Below are 22,015 nucleotides of genomic sequence, written 5' to 3'. Positions count from 1 at the left end.
GATTGATATTCTTTAGTCGATCAAATAGAGATCATTCACAAAATGTATAAACAACAATCTTTCTTGATAAAATACAATATACTATGAATGATTGTCATATCATAAAAATCATAAAAATGTAAAATAATAAAAAGTGAATAGAAACGTATGGCCAGTTAAAAACAAAATAGAAAAATAAAATTTTTCAAAAAAGTCATAGTGTTATTAACATACTATGCCAAGGCATGTGTTGTCCTCTCCTTTACTTTGCAGTTAACAACTTAGACCTAATGCGCCAAGTATAAAGCAGGTACCCTGATATGGCGAACACTAACCATTTTGTAGAATTTGATCTATGAACTTGCAGAGCATCTACTGGTCTCCTAAACGATAATATCCGACATGGGGGTATAGGTCACTTTTTCCTAAACTCTGCATAGCTGGGACAAAAAAATATATGTAATGGTCAAATGATTCAGGACAAAGAGTACATTTGCAGTTATGTTGAATTTAAGTAATCTTTTGGGTAGTAGTTGATTTTTGCCCATTTTAAAAGTGTGATCTTGGGCAAGCTGCCTATTTAGTTAAAATGCATGGGTTCAGGTGGTTCTATTTAGTACATCGCCATAATAAAAGGTGAATTGCATTCTGAATATTCTGTCATTCCTATATTTATATTCCAATTGTCTCCTACTCGATATGCACAGTTCTAATTTTGTTTTTATCTTGTTGCAGAGCTGTTTAGAACGGAGATGTTTTACTCAAGGATCTTCCGAGCGCTTGAACTCAATTTCTACGAGCCTATGAAGAGAAGGAATCTTCTGTCTAATGAAGATTTCTTGCTTCTGTTTCCTAATTTCCCCGTGTTGATTAAAATACACGGTAAGAGACTGCTGGGGGATTGATACATATTACTATCATTATTTATTGACAATCGTTAATGTCCATACTTGTCATAATTCAGTTCTTAGTGTACAATGATTGTGGGGCACAGTTGGGTTGCAGGCTTGTTTACAATACAGTTGCAAACAATTGGCACCTGCCTATGTTACAGTTGGAGCAGCTGAACACGTTGTTCACCTTGATCCAGAATATTACACCTCTTGGATTACACAGCAAAGGGTAGTAATTTCAGCAGTGAGTCGAGTGTGCTGTTACTGTATAAACTGAATGGAGATTACACAATAATACGTTTTGTAAAAAGAAGCTTGTGGGTAAATCAGAAGTTGTCTGGGTTGCAAAGAAAAGGTGAAGATAACTTCAGACCAGGCTTGTGGTTTTGTGGATGGTTGATAATTCCAGGCAGAGAATATGGTGATCTCTGAACAATACTTTCAACTACAGTTTCCTCTTTAGAATAATCCTAGGCACTAATCACCCATGTGCCCCGGGGCGCTGTAGGAAGAGCGAGCACAAGTCGCTCTGTACGAGAAAAGCAGCAGGTTCAATGTGCCCACCGGTATCCTGTTGGAGCCCTTAATACCGGTCTTGAAGGTACTAATGACCTTCTTCGAAAATAGCGAACCAAAGTATGGTTCTCTAAGGCTGATGCCATTATTCACAGCCTCTATCACTTCTCTGAGGTCCTGAAGAAAGCCCCGCCGACCTGTATGGGCGAACTTTAAGGGCTGGAACATGTCAAACTATTTTTTGACATTTCTAGTGCGTTAGACTGATAACTCGTCTTTCCACGCACAACACTGTTTTTACTTACCTTGATTCCAGACTTATTAAAAATACTGTCCAGGACATACGAGGTTTTTATATTTGCAATTTTTTAACTCACTTCACTAGAGCACTTGACACTCACCTTTCCTTGATCACTACTGTAATAACCAGTGGTTTTCCTCCAGGTGAAGGTAAGCATATGAAAAAGAAGCCTGATGATGATGTCACGTTTTAAAATTTGGCAGAGAACCAAGATATACCGCCATACGACCTATGTACGTGAATGAGGGTTTTTAAATTAACATGTTACAAACCCTGGTTACTCAGGTCAAGTGATCCATGTCTTCTTGCAGAGCAGCACAGCAGTCCGTCTGAGTCATCACAGGTACAGAAGTATTCTGAAGAGTTTGGACTGAGGGTTCAATATTTATACCTGGTGCCAATTTAGAAGTAGGAGAAGGTTCTGGAGGTTTTCTCACTCAGAGGTGAATGGAATTTCATGCCTCCCTGTCCTGACCCCAGATTGTCTGAGGCCACAATCGACTTGTGTAAAAACCAGCCCTGGGCGTAGTGGGCGTAGTGAAGCTACGTGAAGCATTACGGAGTGGGGGCAAATCTACGCCCACCCGCACACTTCGCGTAGCCCCACTACGCGCCACCCGCCTCCCTCCCGCCCTCATTTTACAATTACTTATAAACAATACATAAAGATAATTACTTACCTGAGCTGTCGCGTCCCGGGGCTCCAACTTGCTGCCTCCTGGATAGCTTCTTCCTCACGAATGCGCATGCATGGGCATAAGCACACATCTGTGCACATGGCCTTTTTCAGGGTGTCAAAAGCAGTCTGGCAGTCCTCCGTCCAGATCAACTGTCAGGGCTGCTACTTAGAAGTTAGCTCTGTCAAGGGAGCCACAATGGTGCTGCACCCCCTGACAAGTCTCCTGTTATACCCGGTGATGTTCTGGAAGACCTTTACCTCTGTCTGGATCTTTGGAGAGGAAGAAAGGGGGTTCCCAAGGCAGTATGTTCTGAATGTTGGCCTGGATGAGCATGTACCTTGTCTCTTCTCACTTGGTGTCCCAAGCAGACCACTGAACCCTGCCCTATCTGGCACTTACCAACATTGATAGTCAGACCTGCAGAGCCTGAAGTCCTTCTTGGGGGTGGCCCAGGTAGTAATCCCAGCAAGAACTGACGGTGTAGGTGTAGGTGTGGGTGGCACTGACGTTCTCCAACCCAGCTAGGACCTGATTGATCAACTCTGGAAGGTGAAATAGTTGTTCTTCAACCCGAAGGGCATCACCCGAAACTGGTAGCCTTCTGGGATAGAGAACCCAGGCCTGTCTTTATCCCCCTTAGTTACTGTGATCTGGGGTAGTACCTCGAGGGGCAGCCTTGGGGACCAGTACCACAGTGCTGGGCCAAGGACAGCTTGAGGACTTAATTTCACGTACCGACAGTGTTTTGGAGACTTTCTTCCTTATACGGGCTATCATCTTATCAGATTGCCTGTAAACCTTATTCTTCACTACCATATGGCCACCCTTGGACCTGGATCAGTCATACTCTATCCAACTGTAGATTATTCACTGCCCTCCCTGCTTCACCATCTTTGGACTGGACTACTGTGCATTTTAAAAGTTTCCGAGTTAGTTTTGGCACATTGTCACCTCTGATTTGTCATGACTGATCGAAGTCCAAGGCTGGCCAAGAGTGAAAGACAAAACTGATGTCAGCATGCTGATGAAGCACCTGTACCATCACTTTCGGAACTGAGCAAGACCTTTGTGGAGTCTGACGGAGCCACTTACCAACCTGCTTGAACAATTAATGTTTAAAAATAGAGTGTTCAGTCGGGTGCCTGGGGTTAATATAAAGGTGATCAATCTGTAGTTAGAAGGAGACTTTCTGAAGGGAAGTAACTTGATCTTCTAGTTTTCCAGCAGCTCTGTGGATGATTAATGTTTCTAACATGCAGCCTGGTTGCTTCATGTGATTGAATTGAGGCAGATGTAAGCACATCTTGTAAACTATGTGAACATCCAATGTTGACCACCATATTGCAATGATGATAGTGGTTGGGTTGTCTAAACTTTGAGTCCCAGTAAAAAGTGTGTCTGCAATAAATGATGAAGTGACCATTCCAGGTTACAGATAGAAAACCATATTACCCCAGAAGTTGATTTTAGTATTACGGGCTGGCTTGTGGTAACTTGGGTCTTGGTGTTGAATTTAAATGAGCCCCCACAACTGCATTTGTTGAACTTCGGCACATGGTAAACATGAGTTCATTTGGTCATTTTCTGCCTTGCCTTAATGATCACTTTAGTCATTGTAGACGTTGAATGTAATGGAAGACCAATATACCCAGCTCTTTTCCAACTATGGTAATTTAATAAACATAAAAATGAGTTGTTTCAAAGATAGAGCCGTTGCCAAACTAAATCTCTAACAATTCTCTGTCTCTATCCTACCTCAAATTACTCCTTTCATCACCATCACTTTTATCAGATTTACTGGCGGAACCCCTGAAGAAGCTAAGAGAAGAAGGACCAATCATCGAAGAGATCGGTGACCTCATGCTATCCTGGGTATGAATTCATTTAAGAGTGATTTTATTCCTATTGATTGTAAGAGGTTTACACCTCTTGGGTCTGACTCTGCTGGTCATAATAAGGGTTGTGACTTTGTGCAAAAGATTGAATTTATTTGAACCATCTGCTCATTGGAGACTTTGGTGACTGTTAATATATTTGACATTTTGTCCAGGTTCTGCTGAAAGATGTAAACCTCAGTTCCTTTGAAGACACACTTTAGTTGAGGTCCTAAGGGGAAACCATAGCCTGCCACTCTATAGTAGGGATCAATGCAGAAAAATAGCCACGGGTAAAATAGAGGTGGTAAAATAAAAAACACAGCACCATTGAGCACTAGCATCTGTTTAGTCTTAGTAATCGGGGGACACTTTAGTTAATACTTGGTGGAGGCCTAGTGGGACAGAAGTGTGCAGTATTGTTTGTTTGATCCATATGGGAAAGGAGCTACAGTGTTTGGAGTTTAACATCCCTAAGTAGTAGAAATACACAAAAAGAACACTTTTAACACTCACACATTTTCACAGATTACTTCTGACAAGATGTAGAGACACGATGGGGAATGTTCATTACTGGTAGTAGGACAGAAGTCTCCAAGATGTTCATATTATCCAGCGTAGTGTCTGTCAACAGAAGGGCAGGATATAATTCTCTGTCATCTGAGGAGGGCCAGACTAGCATTGAGATTCTCATAGATGCTATTTGCTGAGTCCAACAATCCAATATCATACATGGTGCACTATCCATAAAAACTAAGATTACATTATTTTTGTTCAAACAATTTTATTGAAAATAAAATAAGCAGTTATGGAACAGATAGTGAAGACACACTACAGGGTACATTGTGGAACTTCGGGGAACAACCTTTACAACGCAACTTTTACAACGCACTACCTTTACAACGCATTTTTTACAACGCATAATCCATTACAACGCATGAAATTACAACGCATGACACTACAACGCATTTTTAAAAACTACCTTTACAACGCATTCCATTACAACGCATACTACCATTACAACGCATACCATTACAACGCATAATATTACACTACACTATCCAACACTTACCCTACTGTTGCACCCCCTGGAGTTAGAATAGTAATTTTTACCCCTATACTATCCAACACTTACCCTACTGTTGCACCCCCTGGAGTTAGAATAGTAATTTTTACCCCTATACTATCCAACACTTACCCTACTGTTGCACCCCCTGGAGTTAGAATAGTAATTTTTACCCCTATACTATCCAACACTTACCCTACTGTTGCACCCCCTGGAGTTAGAATAGTAATTTTTACCCCTATTCTATCCAACACTTACCCTACTGTTGCACCCCCTGGAGTTAGAATAGTAATTTTTACCCCTATACTATCCAACACTTACCCTACTGTTGCACCCCCTGGAGTTAGAATAGTAATTTTTACCCCTATACTATCCAACACTTACCCTACTGATGCACCCCCTGGAGTTAGAATAGTAATTTTTACCCCTATACTATCCAACACTTACCCCACTGTTGCACCCCCTGGAGTTAGAATAGTAATTTTTACCCCTATACTATCCAACACTTACCCTACTGTTGCACCCCCTGGAGTTAGAATAGTAATTTTTACCCCTATACTATCCAACACTTACCCTACTGTTGCACCCCCTGGAGTTAGAAAAGTAACTTTTACCCCTATACTATCTAATACTTACCTTAAATGCAATTTAATATTATGCGTTGTAATGGTATGCGTTGTAAAGGTATTATGCGTTGTAATGTCATGCGTTGTAAAGGTAGTTTTTAAAACTGCGTTGTAGTGTCATGCGTTGTAATGTCATGCGTTGTAATGGATTATGCGTTGTAAAAAATGCGTTGCAAGTGCATGCGTTGTAAAAGTGTGCGTTGTAACGTCATACATCCTGGAACTTCATATGACCACATATGTAAACATTTGACGTATAGTCTAAGTAAACATAATGAAGCAATATTGTAGGTCTGGGCGGTGAACTCTACTTTGATCGCGGAATTTGCGGAGTTTTCCAAATTCCACATTACTTGGAGCTCGCAGAGTTTTTTTCCTCACTTGCGTTCGTCAACGTTAAGTTGGCGAGCTAGGAAAACCCACCACTCGGCGAGTTTTTCCTCGTTCGCGATCGTCAACATCAAGTTGGCGAGTGTGAGCATGGAAAATCAACCTCCCGGCGAGATCAACGCGTTTCTCATTGCGAGTGGTCGCGTCTGCTCGCGTTGAGAAACCGTCTGTTTGCATTGAGAAAGCTGCTGCTCGAGTTAAAAATCTACTTGAGCGGCAGAAAGAAAGCAGCTGCCTGCTAGCGCTGTGTATGGTGCCATTCACGATGGTTGCACAGTGAGGCATGAGCACCTGGCACTAAAAGTCACAGTGAACCGCATTTATCTAAAGCAGTTTTTTTGTACTCCGCCCAGGCTTACAATATTGGTTGTTGGTGTACCATTTGTCAAACCTGGTGCTAAAATGAGAGGTACATTGAGAACATATCGAAAGATAGTAGGGAGCTGAGTGTGGGATATCCAAATTAGATGAGAGTTGAGTTCCCCAAGTGTGCTCAATATATGTATGAACAGAAAAAAATAGTAAAGGAAAGAGGGAGAAAAGCCAGGAAAAGATGAGGGTGAAGTTAGAGAGAAAGAGTGGAGAGAGGGTGCCAAGTCATCAGGCTCTGCAGTGAGGGCAGGGCTACTAAGTGTATACTAATGATTTAGTTCTGTCGTGGTGGGTGAGTGGAATTCCGAGAGGGGGAAGAATGTTAAGGCTGTGTGTATAAATCAAGTGCATTCCGTAGGCAGCACAAGTGTGATGTGTTATGTAGTTTCTTGTATATTTATATTATGTCGTCTGTGCTCCTGGTGGTGCATAGAGTATTCCGGCATTTGCTAAAGGGGATTTCTGTGGAAGATTTCTACTCTGACAGGACTGTTTTGGAGCCCAGGGCAAGCATTAGCTCTAATAGCTGTGAAGTCATGTGCAGGGAGACCAGCGTCAAGTGGATGTGCCACAAAGCTTAACGTCACAGTTAGGAACGATGGTGTGAGCTGAATCTTAAAGATGCCATAAATCGTCTGATGAATTTTGGTCCAGAGGGGGTGAACCATTTTACATGTGAAAAACATATTCTCAAGTGAGCCGAGTGATACCTCACAGTGCCTGCAATTATCTGATTTTAGGATACCTAAATTATGCAATCTGGATGGTGTCCAGTAGGTTTTGTGTATCACCCAAAATCTAGACTGCACAATTGCAAGTGTAAATTTAACCAGAAAGGCGAATTCCAGATTCTATTTCAGGTAGCGTCCGAAAAATGTGATGTCAGGTCTTCTGGGATGTATGGGGACCATTTTTTTTCAAATTGTTGAGGAGGTGTACTCTGGGGGGGAGTCAAGTAACTTATAGATATGTGATGCGGAGTGGGCGAGCTTTTTAAGATTTCCAAGTAGGCTGGGAAGATCTGGAGTATGTGGCTTCAGTAGTGATCTAATGGCTCTTTTAAGTTTTGGAAAAGAACTTGATTGGATGCAGTAAGCAAACAGAATGGGATTCAGGGATGTGCATAAGTCTCCAATGGAATTGATACCCCTTTTAGACCACTGGTCACACAAGACAGTTCTTCCATCATTTCTGCGATTAAGGAGAACGAGTGGACCAGAGGTAGTTTCTAGAGGCCTCTGATGGTAAAGGTGGAGCTTAGAGGGAGGGGGATAGAAAGTGGGATTCAATTTTGAGCCACGTCAGGGAGTGGTCATCTGCATCTTTGAACCACCAGTTGCCCTGAGCCGCTAAAAAGCTTTTTGGTGTTTGTGAAAATCGGTCATATTCAGACCTCCGCTGCTCCTGCTCAATTTAAGGTTGGGACCGGCTATCCTAGCTCTTTTCTCTTTCCAAAGGATATCTGAGATATGCTTGTCTATGGCTTTAAAGAAGGTGGTGGAAAGATTTATGGGAAGCATGCTCAAGAGGGAGTTGCTTAGTGGTGCCATCATCATTTTTGCTGTGTCCGTCCTACCCTACTAGGTTATGTGATCATGAGGGAAGATTGTAGCTCTTTCTCAAACCAGATACCAAGGTATTTAAGTGCAAAATGATGCCATTTCAGGTCAGAGTTGCCCAGAAGCAAGGGTGTACAGAGAATGCTCAAGGGAAAGATCTCAGTTTTCGAACAATTAAGTTTAGAGCCAGAAACTTGAGTATTTTTCAATTTCTGGTACAATCTGAGGGATTGCTGTATCTGCACCTTAAGTGAAGATTAGAACATCATCGGCGTAGGCCACGACTAGTTGCCTGCCTGATTGAAACGGTACACCTTTAATGTTATCATTCTGTTTCAGGAAGTAAAGAATGGGTTTGATTGCTAAAAGGAATAGGAGCGGGGAGAGTGGAGAGTGGATATCCCTGCCTGGTGCCCTGTTCAAGTTAAAATGAGTGTGATAGGTGACCATTTATTCTGACCTGCTTGGCAGCAGACCCAGATGTTATTCGCATCCAGTCTACCTTTTCGAGAATCCAGTTTGGGATGGAACGTTGTTTTGATTTCACCTTCTCTAATCTTCTTGCCAGGACTTTGGCGTATAATTTGCAGTCAATATTGATTAATGATATTGGTCTATAGGTTTTTACATCCTAGGCATCCGTGCCCTCTTTAGGGATAACATCTATAGTGGCTTCAGAACCTGAGCCAGCGGAGCATGAAATAAACGAAGGCATGTCTAGTTTTCCCCCCACTAATGTATATCATGTGTCCAAGATATGATATCTCCAATCTGCCTATGGATTTCCTTCAAAATAATAGTACTTTGCTTCTATCCCAGCCTGTATGGACCATAGCTCTTGCTTTATTGCGATCACGCTGGTTTCTATCATACTGCTTAAGGTTGACTCTTTGTAACCTATAGGACATCAATGAACATAGGACTTTTCTGCAGTTTTCATAGCCCATTTCTGTACTTTCATCTCTTACTTTTGTATGTGTTTCAGTTCATTCTGGGAGCTCAAACATTTTAGATACAATGTGTGTCTTTGAAGTCTGACATAAGTAGGAGAGAATATAACGACTGCCCAAGGATTCTTTAGCCTGAACTGTCAATCAGCTGGCTTAAATCTATCAACAACATAACACACAGAGGATCATAGGCTGCTAGATATTGTCTAATCCGGGTCTCTTCCCAAAACACTGAAGCAAATCAGCTCTTCTTTCCATATGCAATTCTTTTACACATTGTAATACCAGACTTTTGTTTATTATCAAACCGGTAGACTTGTGATCTATTTGACCAGTGACTACTCATTGCTTTCATGTGGTTCAACATTTGAAATATTTTATAGTTTTAGATGGGGTTAGAGGGGTTAACAGGTAGGTGCTTTGAGTTGTTGATGCTTAGCAATGAATGTCAAAGGGACACTTCTTTTGAATGACATCCTGTTTACTTCAGATGGGTTTCTTCTATAATCCTATCTTACTGCAGACTGCCACTACTCTCCACTTAGGATGACTCTCCTTTTTCGATGCTGGAGTCTGGAGCACTTGAGTTTTCTAGATTGTCATGAAGATTGGCAGTAATGGCTCATTACTACTAAAAAAGTTATCAGGAGTCTCAGATATGATGTGTTGCAGCATCATTACCAATCCGAATTAAGACCAAGGGGAGGAGCAAGTGATAGAGAAATGGTTCCCTTTAAGGCTCTCTAGGTTTAAATACCATCAACTAGCCAGCTGATAAAGGACAGCTTAATATAAGGATTAGAACAGAATGGAGGAGGAACTACGGAGCGTTCGGATTCATAGAAAGGAAGTATCCAATTGGTGCTGGATCCTGGTATGAGGTAAAGATGACCCTCCTACTTTGCCAGAGAAGATATGGAAAGCGGACCTGCCATCATCAGAAATTCTACACCAATGGCTACTATCAATGTCTACATTATGATCGGTGGTGAGATCTGCAACCCTAAGGAGAAACCATTTGTTCACCATGTACAGGGCCTATTGGTCTCCAAAACAACTCTCAAAGCTGGGAGGTCAGAAGAAGAGATGCTGTCCAAAATGTGCCTTGTAGAATGCAGATCATATCCATCTTCTATGGCAGAGTCCAGGTATTCAAATCTTCTGGCATGAAGTGGATAAGGCGTTAACAGAAATATTGAGAAAAGATATAGAGGCAAGCCTCCCATTTGTTATTTTCTGGATTTTAGAAGATGGAGGGTCTAATCAAAGATAAGGGAAGCTACAATCTCAGTTAATTTTTATGCTAATAATTATAGCATGCAGGTAAATCTGTAATAAATGGATATCTAACACCTCACCTACTTGCACAGATTGGGTTGAATCGGCAAAACACATTGGCAGGATAGAATGTGTAAATGGTCCAAAATAGAGGATAAAAATGTGGGAACACCTTTTTTTTTATTCCTCAACAAGTTTTGGTTAATTAAATGATGATAGTCTAAGGATTAAAGACAAACTTCAATATAAGAGGAGTTGGGCAGTGGCTCCCGCAAACCATCAAAAAGTTGTTTGAAGGAGACGAAACGAAGGATGTCAAAACCCTCAGATGTTTTAATTTCACCTGGTGGTTCTGAAACCGTACTTCCCGCCTACTGTTGTATATGACGACTAAAAACAACAACAAAAAATGAAAGCTTTGAGCATTTGCTGAATTTCTGGTTGATGGCTTTTTTTCATATATCTAGTTTGATGGGCCTACTGGAGAGAGGATAAAGCATCAAGCTGCAAGGTTTTGCCGCTTTCAGTCTTATGCCCTGGAGATGATCAAAACCAAACAACAGGAGGAGCCCCGATTTAACCTATTCATGCAGGTATGTCTTTCTGCTTATAATCCCTATCCTGCCCAACAGAATATATGTTTAAATCAATGAAGTTTGTTCAGGGTTTGTAAGGTCTTTGTGTAAGATAAGAAGTGATTATATCCTGGAGGCCTTTTGTTTACTTTAGCATTTGAGGTCCAAAATAAATGTAAAGTTTTCTTTTTGATGCATACTTTTTCAGCATTAGATCCACGCAATTGTGATACTTTTAACATACCTGCCTATCTTCATTTTGGGTGCCACAATTCTGCCAATGAACTGAAAATGCTTCAGAACTGTCCCAGGAGGCTATTTCCAAAATCTTTTCTGCATGTTTTATGACACGAGTTCTTGAAGTGATATTTGCTCTTTTTAGAGCATTTTGTGGCTGCTGCTGCTATTTGTCCAAGTTTCAGCTTCTGTAACTTTGTTCAAACTTCTACTAGGTTCATTTTCGATCCATTAAGCAGCACTTTGTTTCTGTAGCTGACGGTAAGTGAGACATTTCAGTGTTCTTGTGTTTACAGTGCACTGCTTGCTACTGTAACTGATGAGCAGGAGAATCAATGAATGATACAAAACTGGAACAAAGTTCTGTGCTACAATTGCAGTTCCCAGCGGTAATATATTTGAGAGAGTCACATGTAAGCCCTCCTCCTCTCTGGCAGTGTATGTACGACACACATACTTGGAAGTTGGAGGGTGTCTGTGGAACGTGTGGGACGATAGGTGGAGGTTTAAGCAAATAAACTTGATTGAACAAACAGAGACACTGTGCAGTCAATAGTGCATACATAATTAGATAATAATTGTACCCCTAGGGAATGTTGGAGCACAGCGGTCGAGAGTACACATGTGGGCTAACATTTTTTTATAAGGAAAAGTGGGAGAGCCCTCGGTGGTAGAAATGTTGTTCCTCCTCACAGATTATGGAAATTTCCTTCAAAGAAATGCGAGGAAAATGTGTCATTTTATCCAAAGTTTTTGTTTGCTGGGCATTCCTGGGAGGAAAGAGTAATAAGATCCACTCAAGTCACACCACCCTGGTCTTCCCTTGGTGTCTAGCTTTCAGATATGTCTGGGTTTAGTAGGTTTGCCTGGGTAGCTGCCAAACCCCAACCACTGTGCTGCCCACATCGCCAAAATGGGATGCATTTCTTGGCAAAAATCTTATATTTCCACATTGGTTTTTGGGGTCTTTCCTGTCACTGGAAATCGGCCCACCCACACGTGTGGTATTGATTTTATCAGGAAATAGTAGAGCTTTAATTATTATCACCTGAATTAATCTCCAATTTTTGGCTGCTAAATGTAAGCTAGCAAACAAGAAAGAATACATTTTGCGTAATGCCGGTTTATTACATACCCATTTTTCATTCATTCGATTTTAGCATGTTAATTGAAGCATAGTTCGTACACAATGAAAACTCTTTAGAAACTGCGGCTGACACACCAGACCGGGGAATTGCTTGTTTTTTAGGACAACCAACAAATACTGTATATTCTTGTGAACTGAAAGTTATATTATTTTTGTAACTCGGCCTTGGGGGTCAAAATTGAAGATGAAAGTTCACCCATTTCTGTTCCTTCCCTTGATTTTTACATTTTTTTTAATTCAACAATAAGTTATTTTAGGAAAAGCTTGAGCAATCTGGGTAAATTACCTCTTGCTGAATTCCAAATTGTGTCTATTTTTTAGAAATGTAGTTTTATGTGTTCACACATGGGTTTAAACTGTTTCCATCAAGCACATCAATTAGGTAGAAACCACAAAAGGAAAATAGGAAAAATTGACTGCTTCTTAGTAAAATGCAAAAACTGTGTTTAAAATGATTTTTTTGAAACCTGAAAGCTGGAAAGATAGCGATCTTAGCAGAGCGAACCTTTTGATGCCATTTTTATAAGAAAACTGATACACTTCTTACACAGCAGTGTTCTCCCAGTTTTTCCCATTAAAAAGAAACCCAATCTTTCTTTTGGTTATTTTCTTAGTTTAGCAACGGGGATTCTACACACCCTGGCTATCTGTTGAATTCCCAAAATATGGCAAAGAAAATTTGGCTTGGCTCCCTTTTGTAGAAAAAAGTTATGAATGCGTAAGCACGAAGTGCCCCAAACATCAAACAAAAAGATTCAGGACTAGAGCTACTGGTTGCCTCAGTAGCTAAAGAATGAAGCTTCTGGATGTGGTTAGTGATCTAGGGCAGTGCTCTTAACCTTTTGACTTTTGTGAGCCCCCACTTAACAGTTACTGGACCTGGGGACCCCCACTGAGTCAGCAGTGGAAGCCTTTAACCCTGGCATAAACAATTTTGAAGGATTGAACGTCAAAACAATACACAAAAATTCAGAAGCATTCATCGAACCAATACACAAATGCTATAATATTTTATTAAATGAATATAAAAAATAAAATAAATCATTTTAATAGTATAGTTGGACTTTTCTAAATTTAACTGAGATCACCCATCTTCCATACTATGTTCTTTTTGATGCATTTGCACTGCTCCTGTCAATCAAACTCTGGACAACTACTTAATTTTTAACCTCTAATTTCAAATTCCTTCACTTTTACTGAACATTTGAAAATGTTCAGTTTCACATTTTGCATCTTTATTTATACACACTGTATTAATGTTAATAATTTTTAATTTTCTAAGCAGTCACGGGCTGCATGATTAGGCTTCGCAGATCCCCACTCGTCTCTGGATCTCCGGTTAAGAACCATTAAACTAGGGTATCCGTGCAGTCTCTGTCCATGTTTTCCTGGGAGCTGGTATCACGGTAAAGACTCAAGTGTATTGATTTTTTTCAACCTTACATCTGCACAATCTTCTTAATCATTACATCTAATTCTTAATGTAAATGAACATACAGACAATATTACTTTCCTACAGCTTGGGAACATTAAAATAAACATGTTCATGCAAATTCTCCAAACTTCGGTATGTTTTCTGTTGCACAGTTTCCTTAGATGTCTAAGGGCATTGTTTTTAAATATCAGTACAGGATTAATGAAATAAAGAAATTGTGGTTTGAACTACAAAGTGAATTGATATTTTAGGTAAAATATGTAAACGCCATAAAGAGGCAAAACTGGCCTCACCACTCCTTCCATGAGTGTCTTAAATTAAATAGCAAAATTCCAATACGTACAACTTGTTCCCACCACCTCAACCGCACATGCTGATAGCATGAATCCAGAATGAGTTTAGTATTGTCGTCCCAAGAGCAATGTCAGTCTTGTCAACTGTTTAAAAAAAAATCTATCTATCTATCTATCTATATATCTATCTATCTATCTATCTATCTATCTATCTATCTATCTATCTATCTATCTATCTATCTATCTATCTATCTATCTATCTATCTATCTATCTATCTATCTATCTATCTATCTATCTATATATATATATATTATCATTTTCATCAAAGTAAGCATAACATATAAAATCAGCAAACGTCATACTACATGTAGTACCCAACACATTGTCATTTATAAGTCTAATATGGTCCTTCTTTCACACCCCGTTTTGTAGATAATGAGGTCGCAAGTGCACCATCATGAACATGCGTAATGCAATTGACAATTTCAAATATGACACAGATCTGTAGTATCGATACATGCTTGTTTCTCGTTTATTGCCCTACCCACCATTCACAGTATTGGATTGCAAATAAGCCATCGGTGGCCCCCATAAGTCTTTTGGCCTTGACTTCATTGGCTGCTCCTCAGCATACAGTTCCAGTTGTGTCTTATATTGTGCCTGTCAGGCATCCAAGACACTTTTGTAGGGCTAGATGTACTCTTCTGAAGCAATGCCACTCTACATTTTGCTAGTAATAAGCTTACTGACAAGATATTCCGATTTAGTGACCGGAAGTCTCTCGCAGTCCCAGTAGGCAGATCGCTGGCTTGCACTCCAGCCTTGCCCCAATCATATCAGATAGTGTGTCTCTGACTTGAACCCAGTATTGCCTCACGCGTGGATATGATAACGCAGATGTATAAAGTCTGCCTCTTTGGCTCCGCAGCGTACACAGTTCGAGTTGCCCTTTAACACATACCTATATAAGTGCATCGGGGGACAATACATTTGGTACAAGAACTTCAACTGAATTACCCTCAAATTACAATTTCAGGTAAGTGTGCCTGATTGCCCACAGCAAAACCTCCAATCCTCTTCCCCCTTGGGCTGTGGTAACACCGCATTCCATTTTGCCAACACTTTGCCACCTCCCTGTGTCCCATCCTCCTGTGCTGCAGCATATAGTTTAGTAATAAGGTGTTAGCGCGTCGCGCTGGTGAGCAGTACCTGTAGTGTCATGAGCGTCGGAGGTTCACTGGGAAAGTGTGGATTGTGTATGTTTATGGCTGCTCAAAGTCGGTAATATAGGAAGACAAATAATTAGGTGTTTGCCCACAGAACTGTCTCATTAGGTAGTGTTAGGAAGTTACCATTTATGTACAAATCGCCATAGTGTGTAGTCCTGCCTCCCGTAGCATCTGGAGCGATCCATCCTCCTGTGTCACCGTTATGTCTGTATGGTGTAGTAGGGGCACCACAGGAGCATCCAGCTAATTCTTCCCAGCTCGCCTAGCCAAAGTGTACCAAGCGATCAATGTAGTGTGTAACATGTTAATCTCATTTTGGGACATCCCATTTCACTTCTGTGGGAGGATGGCCCTGAGTGGGATCGGAGCAGCATCATGTTGCTCGCTACATGAGGTGTGAAATCATGCCGCATTCCAGAAGTGTGCGAAATGTGTCTGCGTGCACTAATGATATAGCATAAAATCGGGGGCACAGAATCCTCCATCCACGTTTGGGAGGGTGAGGACCTCCCAGCTGATCCTCGGCTTCTTGCCCGCCCATACCAGTGTGATCAACAGGGAGTGCAACTGCTTAAAGAAGGAGTTGGACAGTACTATTGCAATGTTATTAAATAGGTTTAGAAACAGTGACAGTACCACCATTTTTATGACTGCTAGTCTAACCGTCAGGGAGAGCGGGAAGGTCGTCCAGGGCGCAACTGAATCTTCCAATCTGGACATTTCCTTGCCGTAATTCTCACATTTCACAATGTTAGGGTCTCTGTGCACCCATACCCATGAATAATTGACAGGGCCTTTCTCCCACTCTAGTGGGAACCCAATGTCGCAGCGTAGGTGTTCGCGGGAGGACTATGGATTTCGTCCAGTTGATACACAGACCAGAGTAGTAATCCCATTTTATATACTCTCTATTTACCAGGGCCAGATATGCCAACGGTTTACTAATGTACAGCACCATATCTTCTGTATATAGTGAGATATTCAAGGGTCATAGATGAAATCTAAGGGCAGTAAGGGCGTGTTTCTGCTGAGTAATGCAGGCAAGCAGCTCCATGGTAAGCACGAATAGCAGCAGCAACAGGGGGCAACACTGCGACGTCCTCATACCGACACTCAAAGCATGTGATGTGTGACCATCGACACGCACCTGTGCTGCTGGGCACTCATATAAAAGGCATATCCATCTTAAGAACGCCTCTGGTATCCCTATGCTGCCTAATACCACAAACATCTATATCCACGCAATAGAATCAATGGCTTTGGCCGCATCTAATAGAACCTCCGCCTGCAAGGTGGGTTCCACTTGATGTAATAGTGCAAAGATAGTGCGTAGGTTGTGTGTAGTTGACCGAGCCGGTATAAAGCCAGATTGATCTGGCAGCACTAACTGTGATATCAGGGGCTGTAGGCACACTCCAATCACCTTGGCTAAAATGTTGGCATCTATATTAATGAGAGATAGTGGCCTATAAGATTTGTACCGCTCCGGAGCCTTGTCTGGCTTATCAACGTCACTATCAATACTTCTCTCAGAGATGGCGGTAGTGTGTGACTAAGGTAGGCTTCCTCCTACATTGCATGTAGCTGCAGAGCTAGCACTTCGGCATGCTCCTTATTAGAACCCTCACGTAATCTCATCTATACCTGGGGCCTTCCCATTCGGAAGGGCATGTATGGCTTCTCTGACGTCTTCCACAGTCACTGGCTGAGCTAAGTATTCTCTCTGCCCTGGCGAATGCCATGCCAGTGTCACCCTCTCTAAATAATGGCCAAGCTCGATCAGTGATGCCGAGCTGCATGGCTCATATAGACTTGCATAAAATCTCTTGAACTCCTCCACTATATCTGAGTTGGAGTTGAGTGCGGCCCCATCATCGTTCACCAAGTGGACAATGGGGTCTGGGCCTTTCTGTGCCTTTAGGTTTTGAGCAAGGCTTTGCCTAGGCCTCCCACCTTCAATGTACGTACTTGCGAAGTGACGCTTAGAAATGAATCGCGCCTCTTGTTCTGCAAGGGTCTCAATTTCGGTCACGTGTTCCCTAATAGAAGCCAATCTGGCCTCTTTTGGCTGGCATTCATATTCTCTCTCCAGGGAATTAAGCTCATCTTTAGTTTTTTTTAGCTGTTTACGAATTGTTTTCAGTACCCCCACTTGAGTGCCTATACATGTCCTATGTATTGTTACTTTAAAGGCTTCCCACAGAGAGCCCCAGCTTGATACTGAGCCGATATTTAATGCAAAGTACTCTACGATCACTTTCCACAGCTCCTCTATAAATGCCGCATCTAGGAGTGCTGCTGGGAGAAAAGGCCAAGTGAGCGGTGTGGGAGTTACATGCGCCAGCTTCAGTCGCATTAGGACTGACAAATGGTCTGATAAAGTCTTAGGTAAGTAGCATGGATCTTCTACCCACTGCAGACCTCAGTAGATATAAGCCAATAGTCCAATCTGGACCATGTGCAGTGTACAGAGGACACAAATGTGCCCTCCTTCTGTGTAGGGTGTCGTAGTTGCCAGGTATTGACCAGCCCATATTCTTCCACCCCACTACGGATCACCATAGCTGCCTGCTTCCCATGCCAGCCGGTGTTTGATGAGCGATCTTCTGCAGGGTTAGGTATGTATTGAGGTATGTATTGAGATCCCCCGCCCAGAGGATATGGGCCGGCATAGTGGAAAATATCAGTCTCCAGGTGTTAACTAGTCTCCAGAGATGTTACCTTGTGTGACAGCAGTGACAGCTATCATCCTGTGTGCAATTAATAGCCGGCCCTGGTCGTCCGCATAGTGAGCGTGGAGGGTACCATGCGCTTGACCAAAAGTAGGACCCCCCCCTTGAGTATGTAGAATAAAAGGAGGTTAGCTGGCATGATGTCCAACGGGCACCTATAGTGCTGTCTGATCGCCTGTCCAAATGTGTTTTCTGCAATAAAGCCACATGTATGCCTATCTAGAAACCGGAGCACTAGCCTAAACTTATGGGGATTATTAAGACACATACCTTCCATATAATAAAATTTATGCTATCTCCTGCTCACCGCCATTTAGTCATTTCACTGAAATGGGAATGGTGCATGGGCTTCTATACTGCACTCCCTGCGTATCACGGAGAACAATGTATATTTTGTGTGGGTATACAAGATTCGAACAACCTAACATTCTTCCCCTCCCACTTCAGCAACCCAGCTGGCAAAAGAGATCCCCCAAAAAACAATGAACATATATAGTTTCAGCATTATCATTACACTCAATAACAAATAAATTGTAGCACCATGTGTTTGACTCATCTGGGGTGCTCCCTCACTGGTATTCACCAGGTTCCCAGTCTCCCTTCAGGTGTATGGAGGTGACCGAGTTCACAGGATCATAGATATGCATCTTAAATCAGCTTGAATATGTCGACAGCTTTAACATTGTCACAACCTCATGCCGGTAATGGCTGCCACTGCGGCTTCAGGCAGTCGCTGAGTGTCTATAAGTAGCTCCTGGTGAGGCCTAATGCTTAGTGTAGAACGTCAAATTTCTTTGTCATCTGCATTTGTTGTGCTCTGGGCATGTTTACCAGGTGAGAGTGTCTTCAGGTATTCCTTGGCCGCTTTAGGCATCGTGAAGATTTTCTGCTCACCTTGGTGTTCCACATGTAGGCATGCTGGGTCCAACATGGAATTGGAAATGTCTGCTTCTTGTAGGTGGTGCTTGATTGGTAGAACCTCCCTCCTAGCCAAAGAGAAATCAGGATAGAAAGTGAATTTGTTTCTTTGGTATTGGACTTGGCCCGTTTCTCGGGCCAGCCAGAGGGCAGCATCCCTATCACAAGAATTCAAAAGCTTCACTATGATGGAATGCAGGGGAGTCCCAGGCAAAAGGCTGCGCCAAGAATGCACGGTGTGCTCGTTCTATCACCAGCAGTTGGGATAAGTTCTTGGCACCAAATATTGTCACCAGCATGCCCTCAATATAAGTTTCCATTTTGACAGCATTTATAGATTCTGGGACCCCAATTATGTGTAAATTATTGCAGCAAGAGTGCGCTTCCAAGTTCTCGTTTTTTGCTTGAATACCTGCCAAGACGTGCTTCATGTTCAGGTTTTTCGAGCTCTTAGTTTGAAACTTGTCTTCGATCTTAGATATCCTCTTTTCTGTTTCTGCGCTGCGTGACAACTGCCAGGAGTGTTGCTTCTAGGGTGTTCCCTTCTGCCATCCTGGTGGGCTGCCCCCCCCTCCAAACCAGTATCCGAGGGTTGTTTCGCAGAGCCTCTTGTCTTGCCTGCTGCTGGTCCGCCTTTCCCATTGTGAGCACTCACGATCGTTAGCTTCCTAACATAGGCAGCTGACCGTGCAGCGGACCCTAACAGAAGGCAATCCGATGTGACTGTGGCAGCGCTGCACACACCATGCCCCGGAGTCGTGGTGCCTGTGGTGTCAGATGGTGATCGCATATGACGCCAATATCGCCCAGGTGGGAATGCGAGATGTGGGAAAACTCACTGCACTGTTCCGGAATTGCACTAGTCCTTAGTCACACTATTGATGCATTTCAACTCTCTTGTCCCCATATTTAGACACAGTCAGATAGTTTAGCTGGAAACTGCAGGCCTCTGACGCTCCTGTCTCAAGCACCAATGTTTGCTGTAGCACAGCACATCACCGTGGGTGTCCTCGTTTACCACATTATTTTCCCCTTTGGAACGGATTTTAGCCATGTATTATGTAGAATAGGTGTTTTCTGCAGCGTGTGTCGAGGCCTTCTCCAGTCATCACATACCACTCAGCATGGGTTCACCATGCCGAACCACTCAGCATGTATTCCCCACATCTACAGACGCCGACCACGCTGTGCTGTTTTCAGCTGTGTGGGGCCTGCCGTGGTTTGAATGCATGGCTCCCCATGTCCACAATGGATGCCTGTCCTTCCGGCAGTGTCCACGGTCACACCACCGCCCGTATGTCAACACAGCCAGTTAGGATCCTTTGAGGCATCCGCTTCTGCTAGGCCGAGCCCTGGCCTCAATTTACATGTGCGGACTGTGAGGCTGCCTAGTATCCTACTGCTGAGGCACGCCAGGGGGGAGGCACCGCCGGTTCAATCCTGCTTACCTCCGCTGTAGTTCTTGGTGTCCGCTCCACTTCACGAGGCTACCGGCAGGCTCCACGCAATGTCTCTGGCCTCAGTCTCCTGTTGTGACGAGGTCATCAAGGAGCCACGGCGGACCAGGCGCTGATCCTGATCCGTGCCGATCTCTCCTCCGCCTCTCAGTTTCATGCCGCACTGCCCCTATAAATTATTTTCTATAGACCTCACCAGGTGATTCAAGCCAGCGAGGGGACACCGCAGGTCCGGGCCCGATTACCTCCACTGTAGTTCTTGGTGTCCTCTCCACTTCACGAAGCTATCAGCAGGCTTCACACCGTGTCTCTGGCTTCAGCCTCCTGTTACGACGAGGTGTTCCAGGAGCCCCCACGGCACAGGTGAGGATCCTGAACTCCCGGCCCAGCCGTGCCTATCTCTACTCCGCCTCTCAGTTTCGTGCTGCAATGCCCCACAAGATTATTTTCCGTAGACCTCACCAGGTGATTCAGGCCAGTGAGGGGATGTATATTCTTTACAATTAAGGGGAGGATGGCCGAATTTATGGTGGATTTCCCGAACCCATTGGGAAGAGCTGCACTAAGGTGTGGCCATCTTGCCATGGACTTTCCGGTGCCCCCTCCCACCTCATTCCCCCCCAGTCTTGTCAACTTCTTGAGGTGTTTTTTTCTTTCTCCTCTGTAATTCTAGTGGTTATTTATTTATTCAGGCATCTCAGATCGGGGCAAATGTTCCCGATTGCCATAATGGAAGGCTGGCAGCTCTAGTTCTCTGATCATATCATGTTGACCAAGCACATTTATTTTCATCTGCCTATGGAAGTCAACATGGTCTCATTGTGAGTTCTAGTCCTGGACTGTGGTCTCTACTCTCTCTTTTTTCACTCAAATGTTGTGACTCTGGCTTTTCATTTCCCTAATTTCTTAGGTTGATCGTGTTTCTCGAGTAATCAATTTGCCTCTGCCTGCATTGCCTCCAAGTTGTCCTGTTTGAGTGCACCCACAGCAACTGTTCAATGCTGCAAAGATGCAGGTTCCCGATCTCAATCTGTCAGATTATACTCTTTCCAGCATGTGGAATTTGCTGCACATTTGAGTTTGCTTTTGGTGGCAGGTACCAGCGGTGACATTTTTAAAGAAACGTTTTCATCATAACATATTCCTTGAACTCGGCTATGCTCTTGGGAGGGACTTTTTGTCATGGGGCTCCAATCAACTGAAACTGTTTTCTTCACCTTTCAGTTCCTACTTCTTCAGCTGTCAAAGTTGCTGAGCTTCAGTCTTTGGTAGTAACCCTAATTTAAATGATTTCTCAAGGAGTAACAATGCCTAAAACAAACCGTTGCTAAATGATAACAAGAACTTTGCATCCATTAGTCCTTTATGCAAGTCTTAGTTTCCTTATCTTGCCCATCACTTGAAGAGAGAAATGTCCTTTGGGGTCTTGAGGGTAATACTTTGTATGATGTGTAGTATAACTGATCTAAGCGTGTATTGTAGTCATTTTATATGTATTGTCTCAATA

The 22,015-nt window shown here is 42.8% G+C and overlaps 1 protein-coding gene across 1 annotated transcript in view; it reads left to right on the top strand.

Annotated features, from left to right (window-relative positions):
- The window catches only part of LOC146772769 (rho guanine nucleotide exchange factor 11-like), a 253,935-nt gene that overhangs the window by 65,825 nt on the left and 166,095 nt on the right, over window positions 1-22,015 (top strand). The window contains 3 exon segments of the mRNA XM_085637031.1: window positions 715-861; window positions 4,162-4,241; window positions 10,952-11,077. Of these exon segments, the coding sequence (XP_085493157.1) occupies window positions 715-861; window positions 4,162-4,241; window positions 10,952-11,077 (353 nt within the window).

Source organism: Triturus cristatus, chromosome 12 (genome assembly GCF_964204655.1).
Source record: "Triturus cristatus chromosome 12, aTriCri1.1, whole genome shotgun sequence".
In the NCBI taxonomy this organism is placed as follows: domain Eukaryota; kingdom Metazoa; phylum Chordata; class Amphibia; order Caudata; family Salamandridae; genus Triturus; species Triturus cristatus.
Note: the sequence above shows the minus strand (reverse complement) of the source record. Positions and strands in the feature narration are given on the sequence as shown.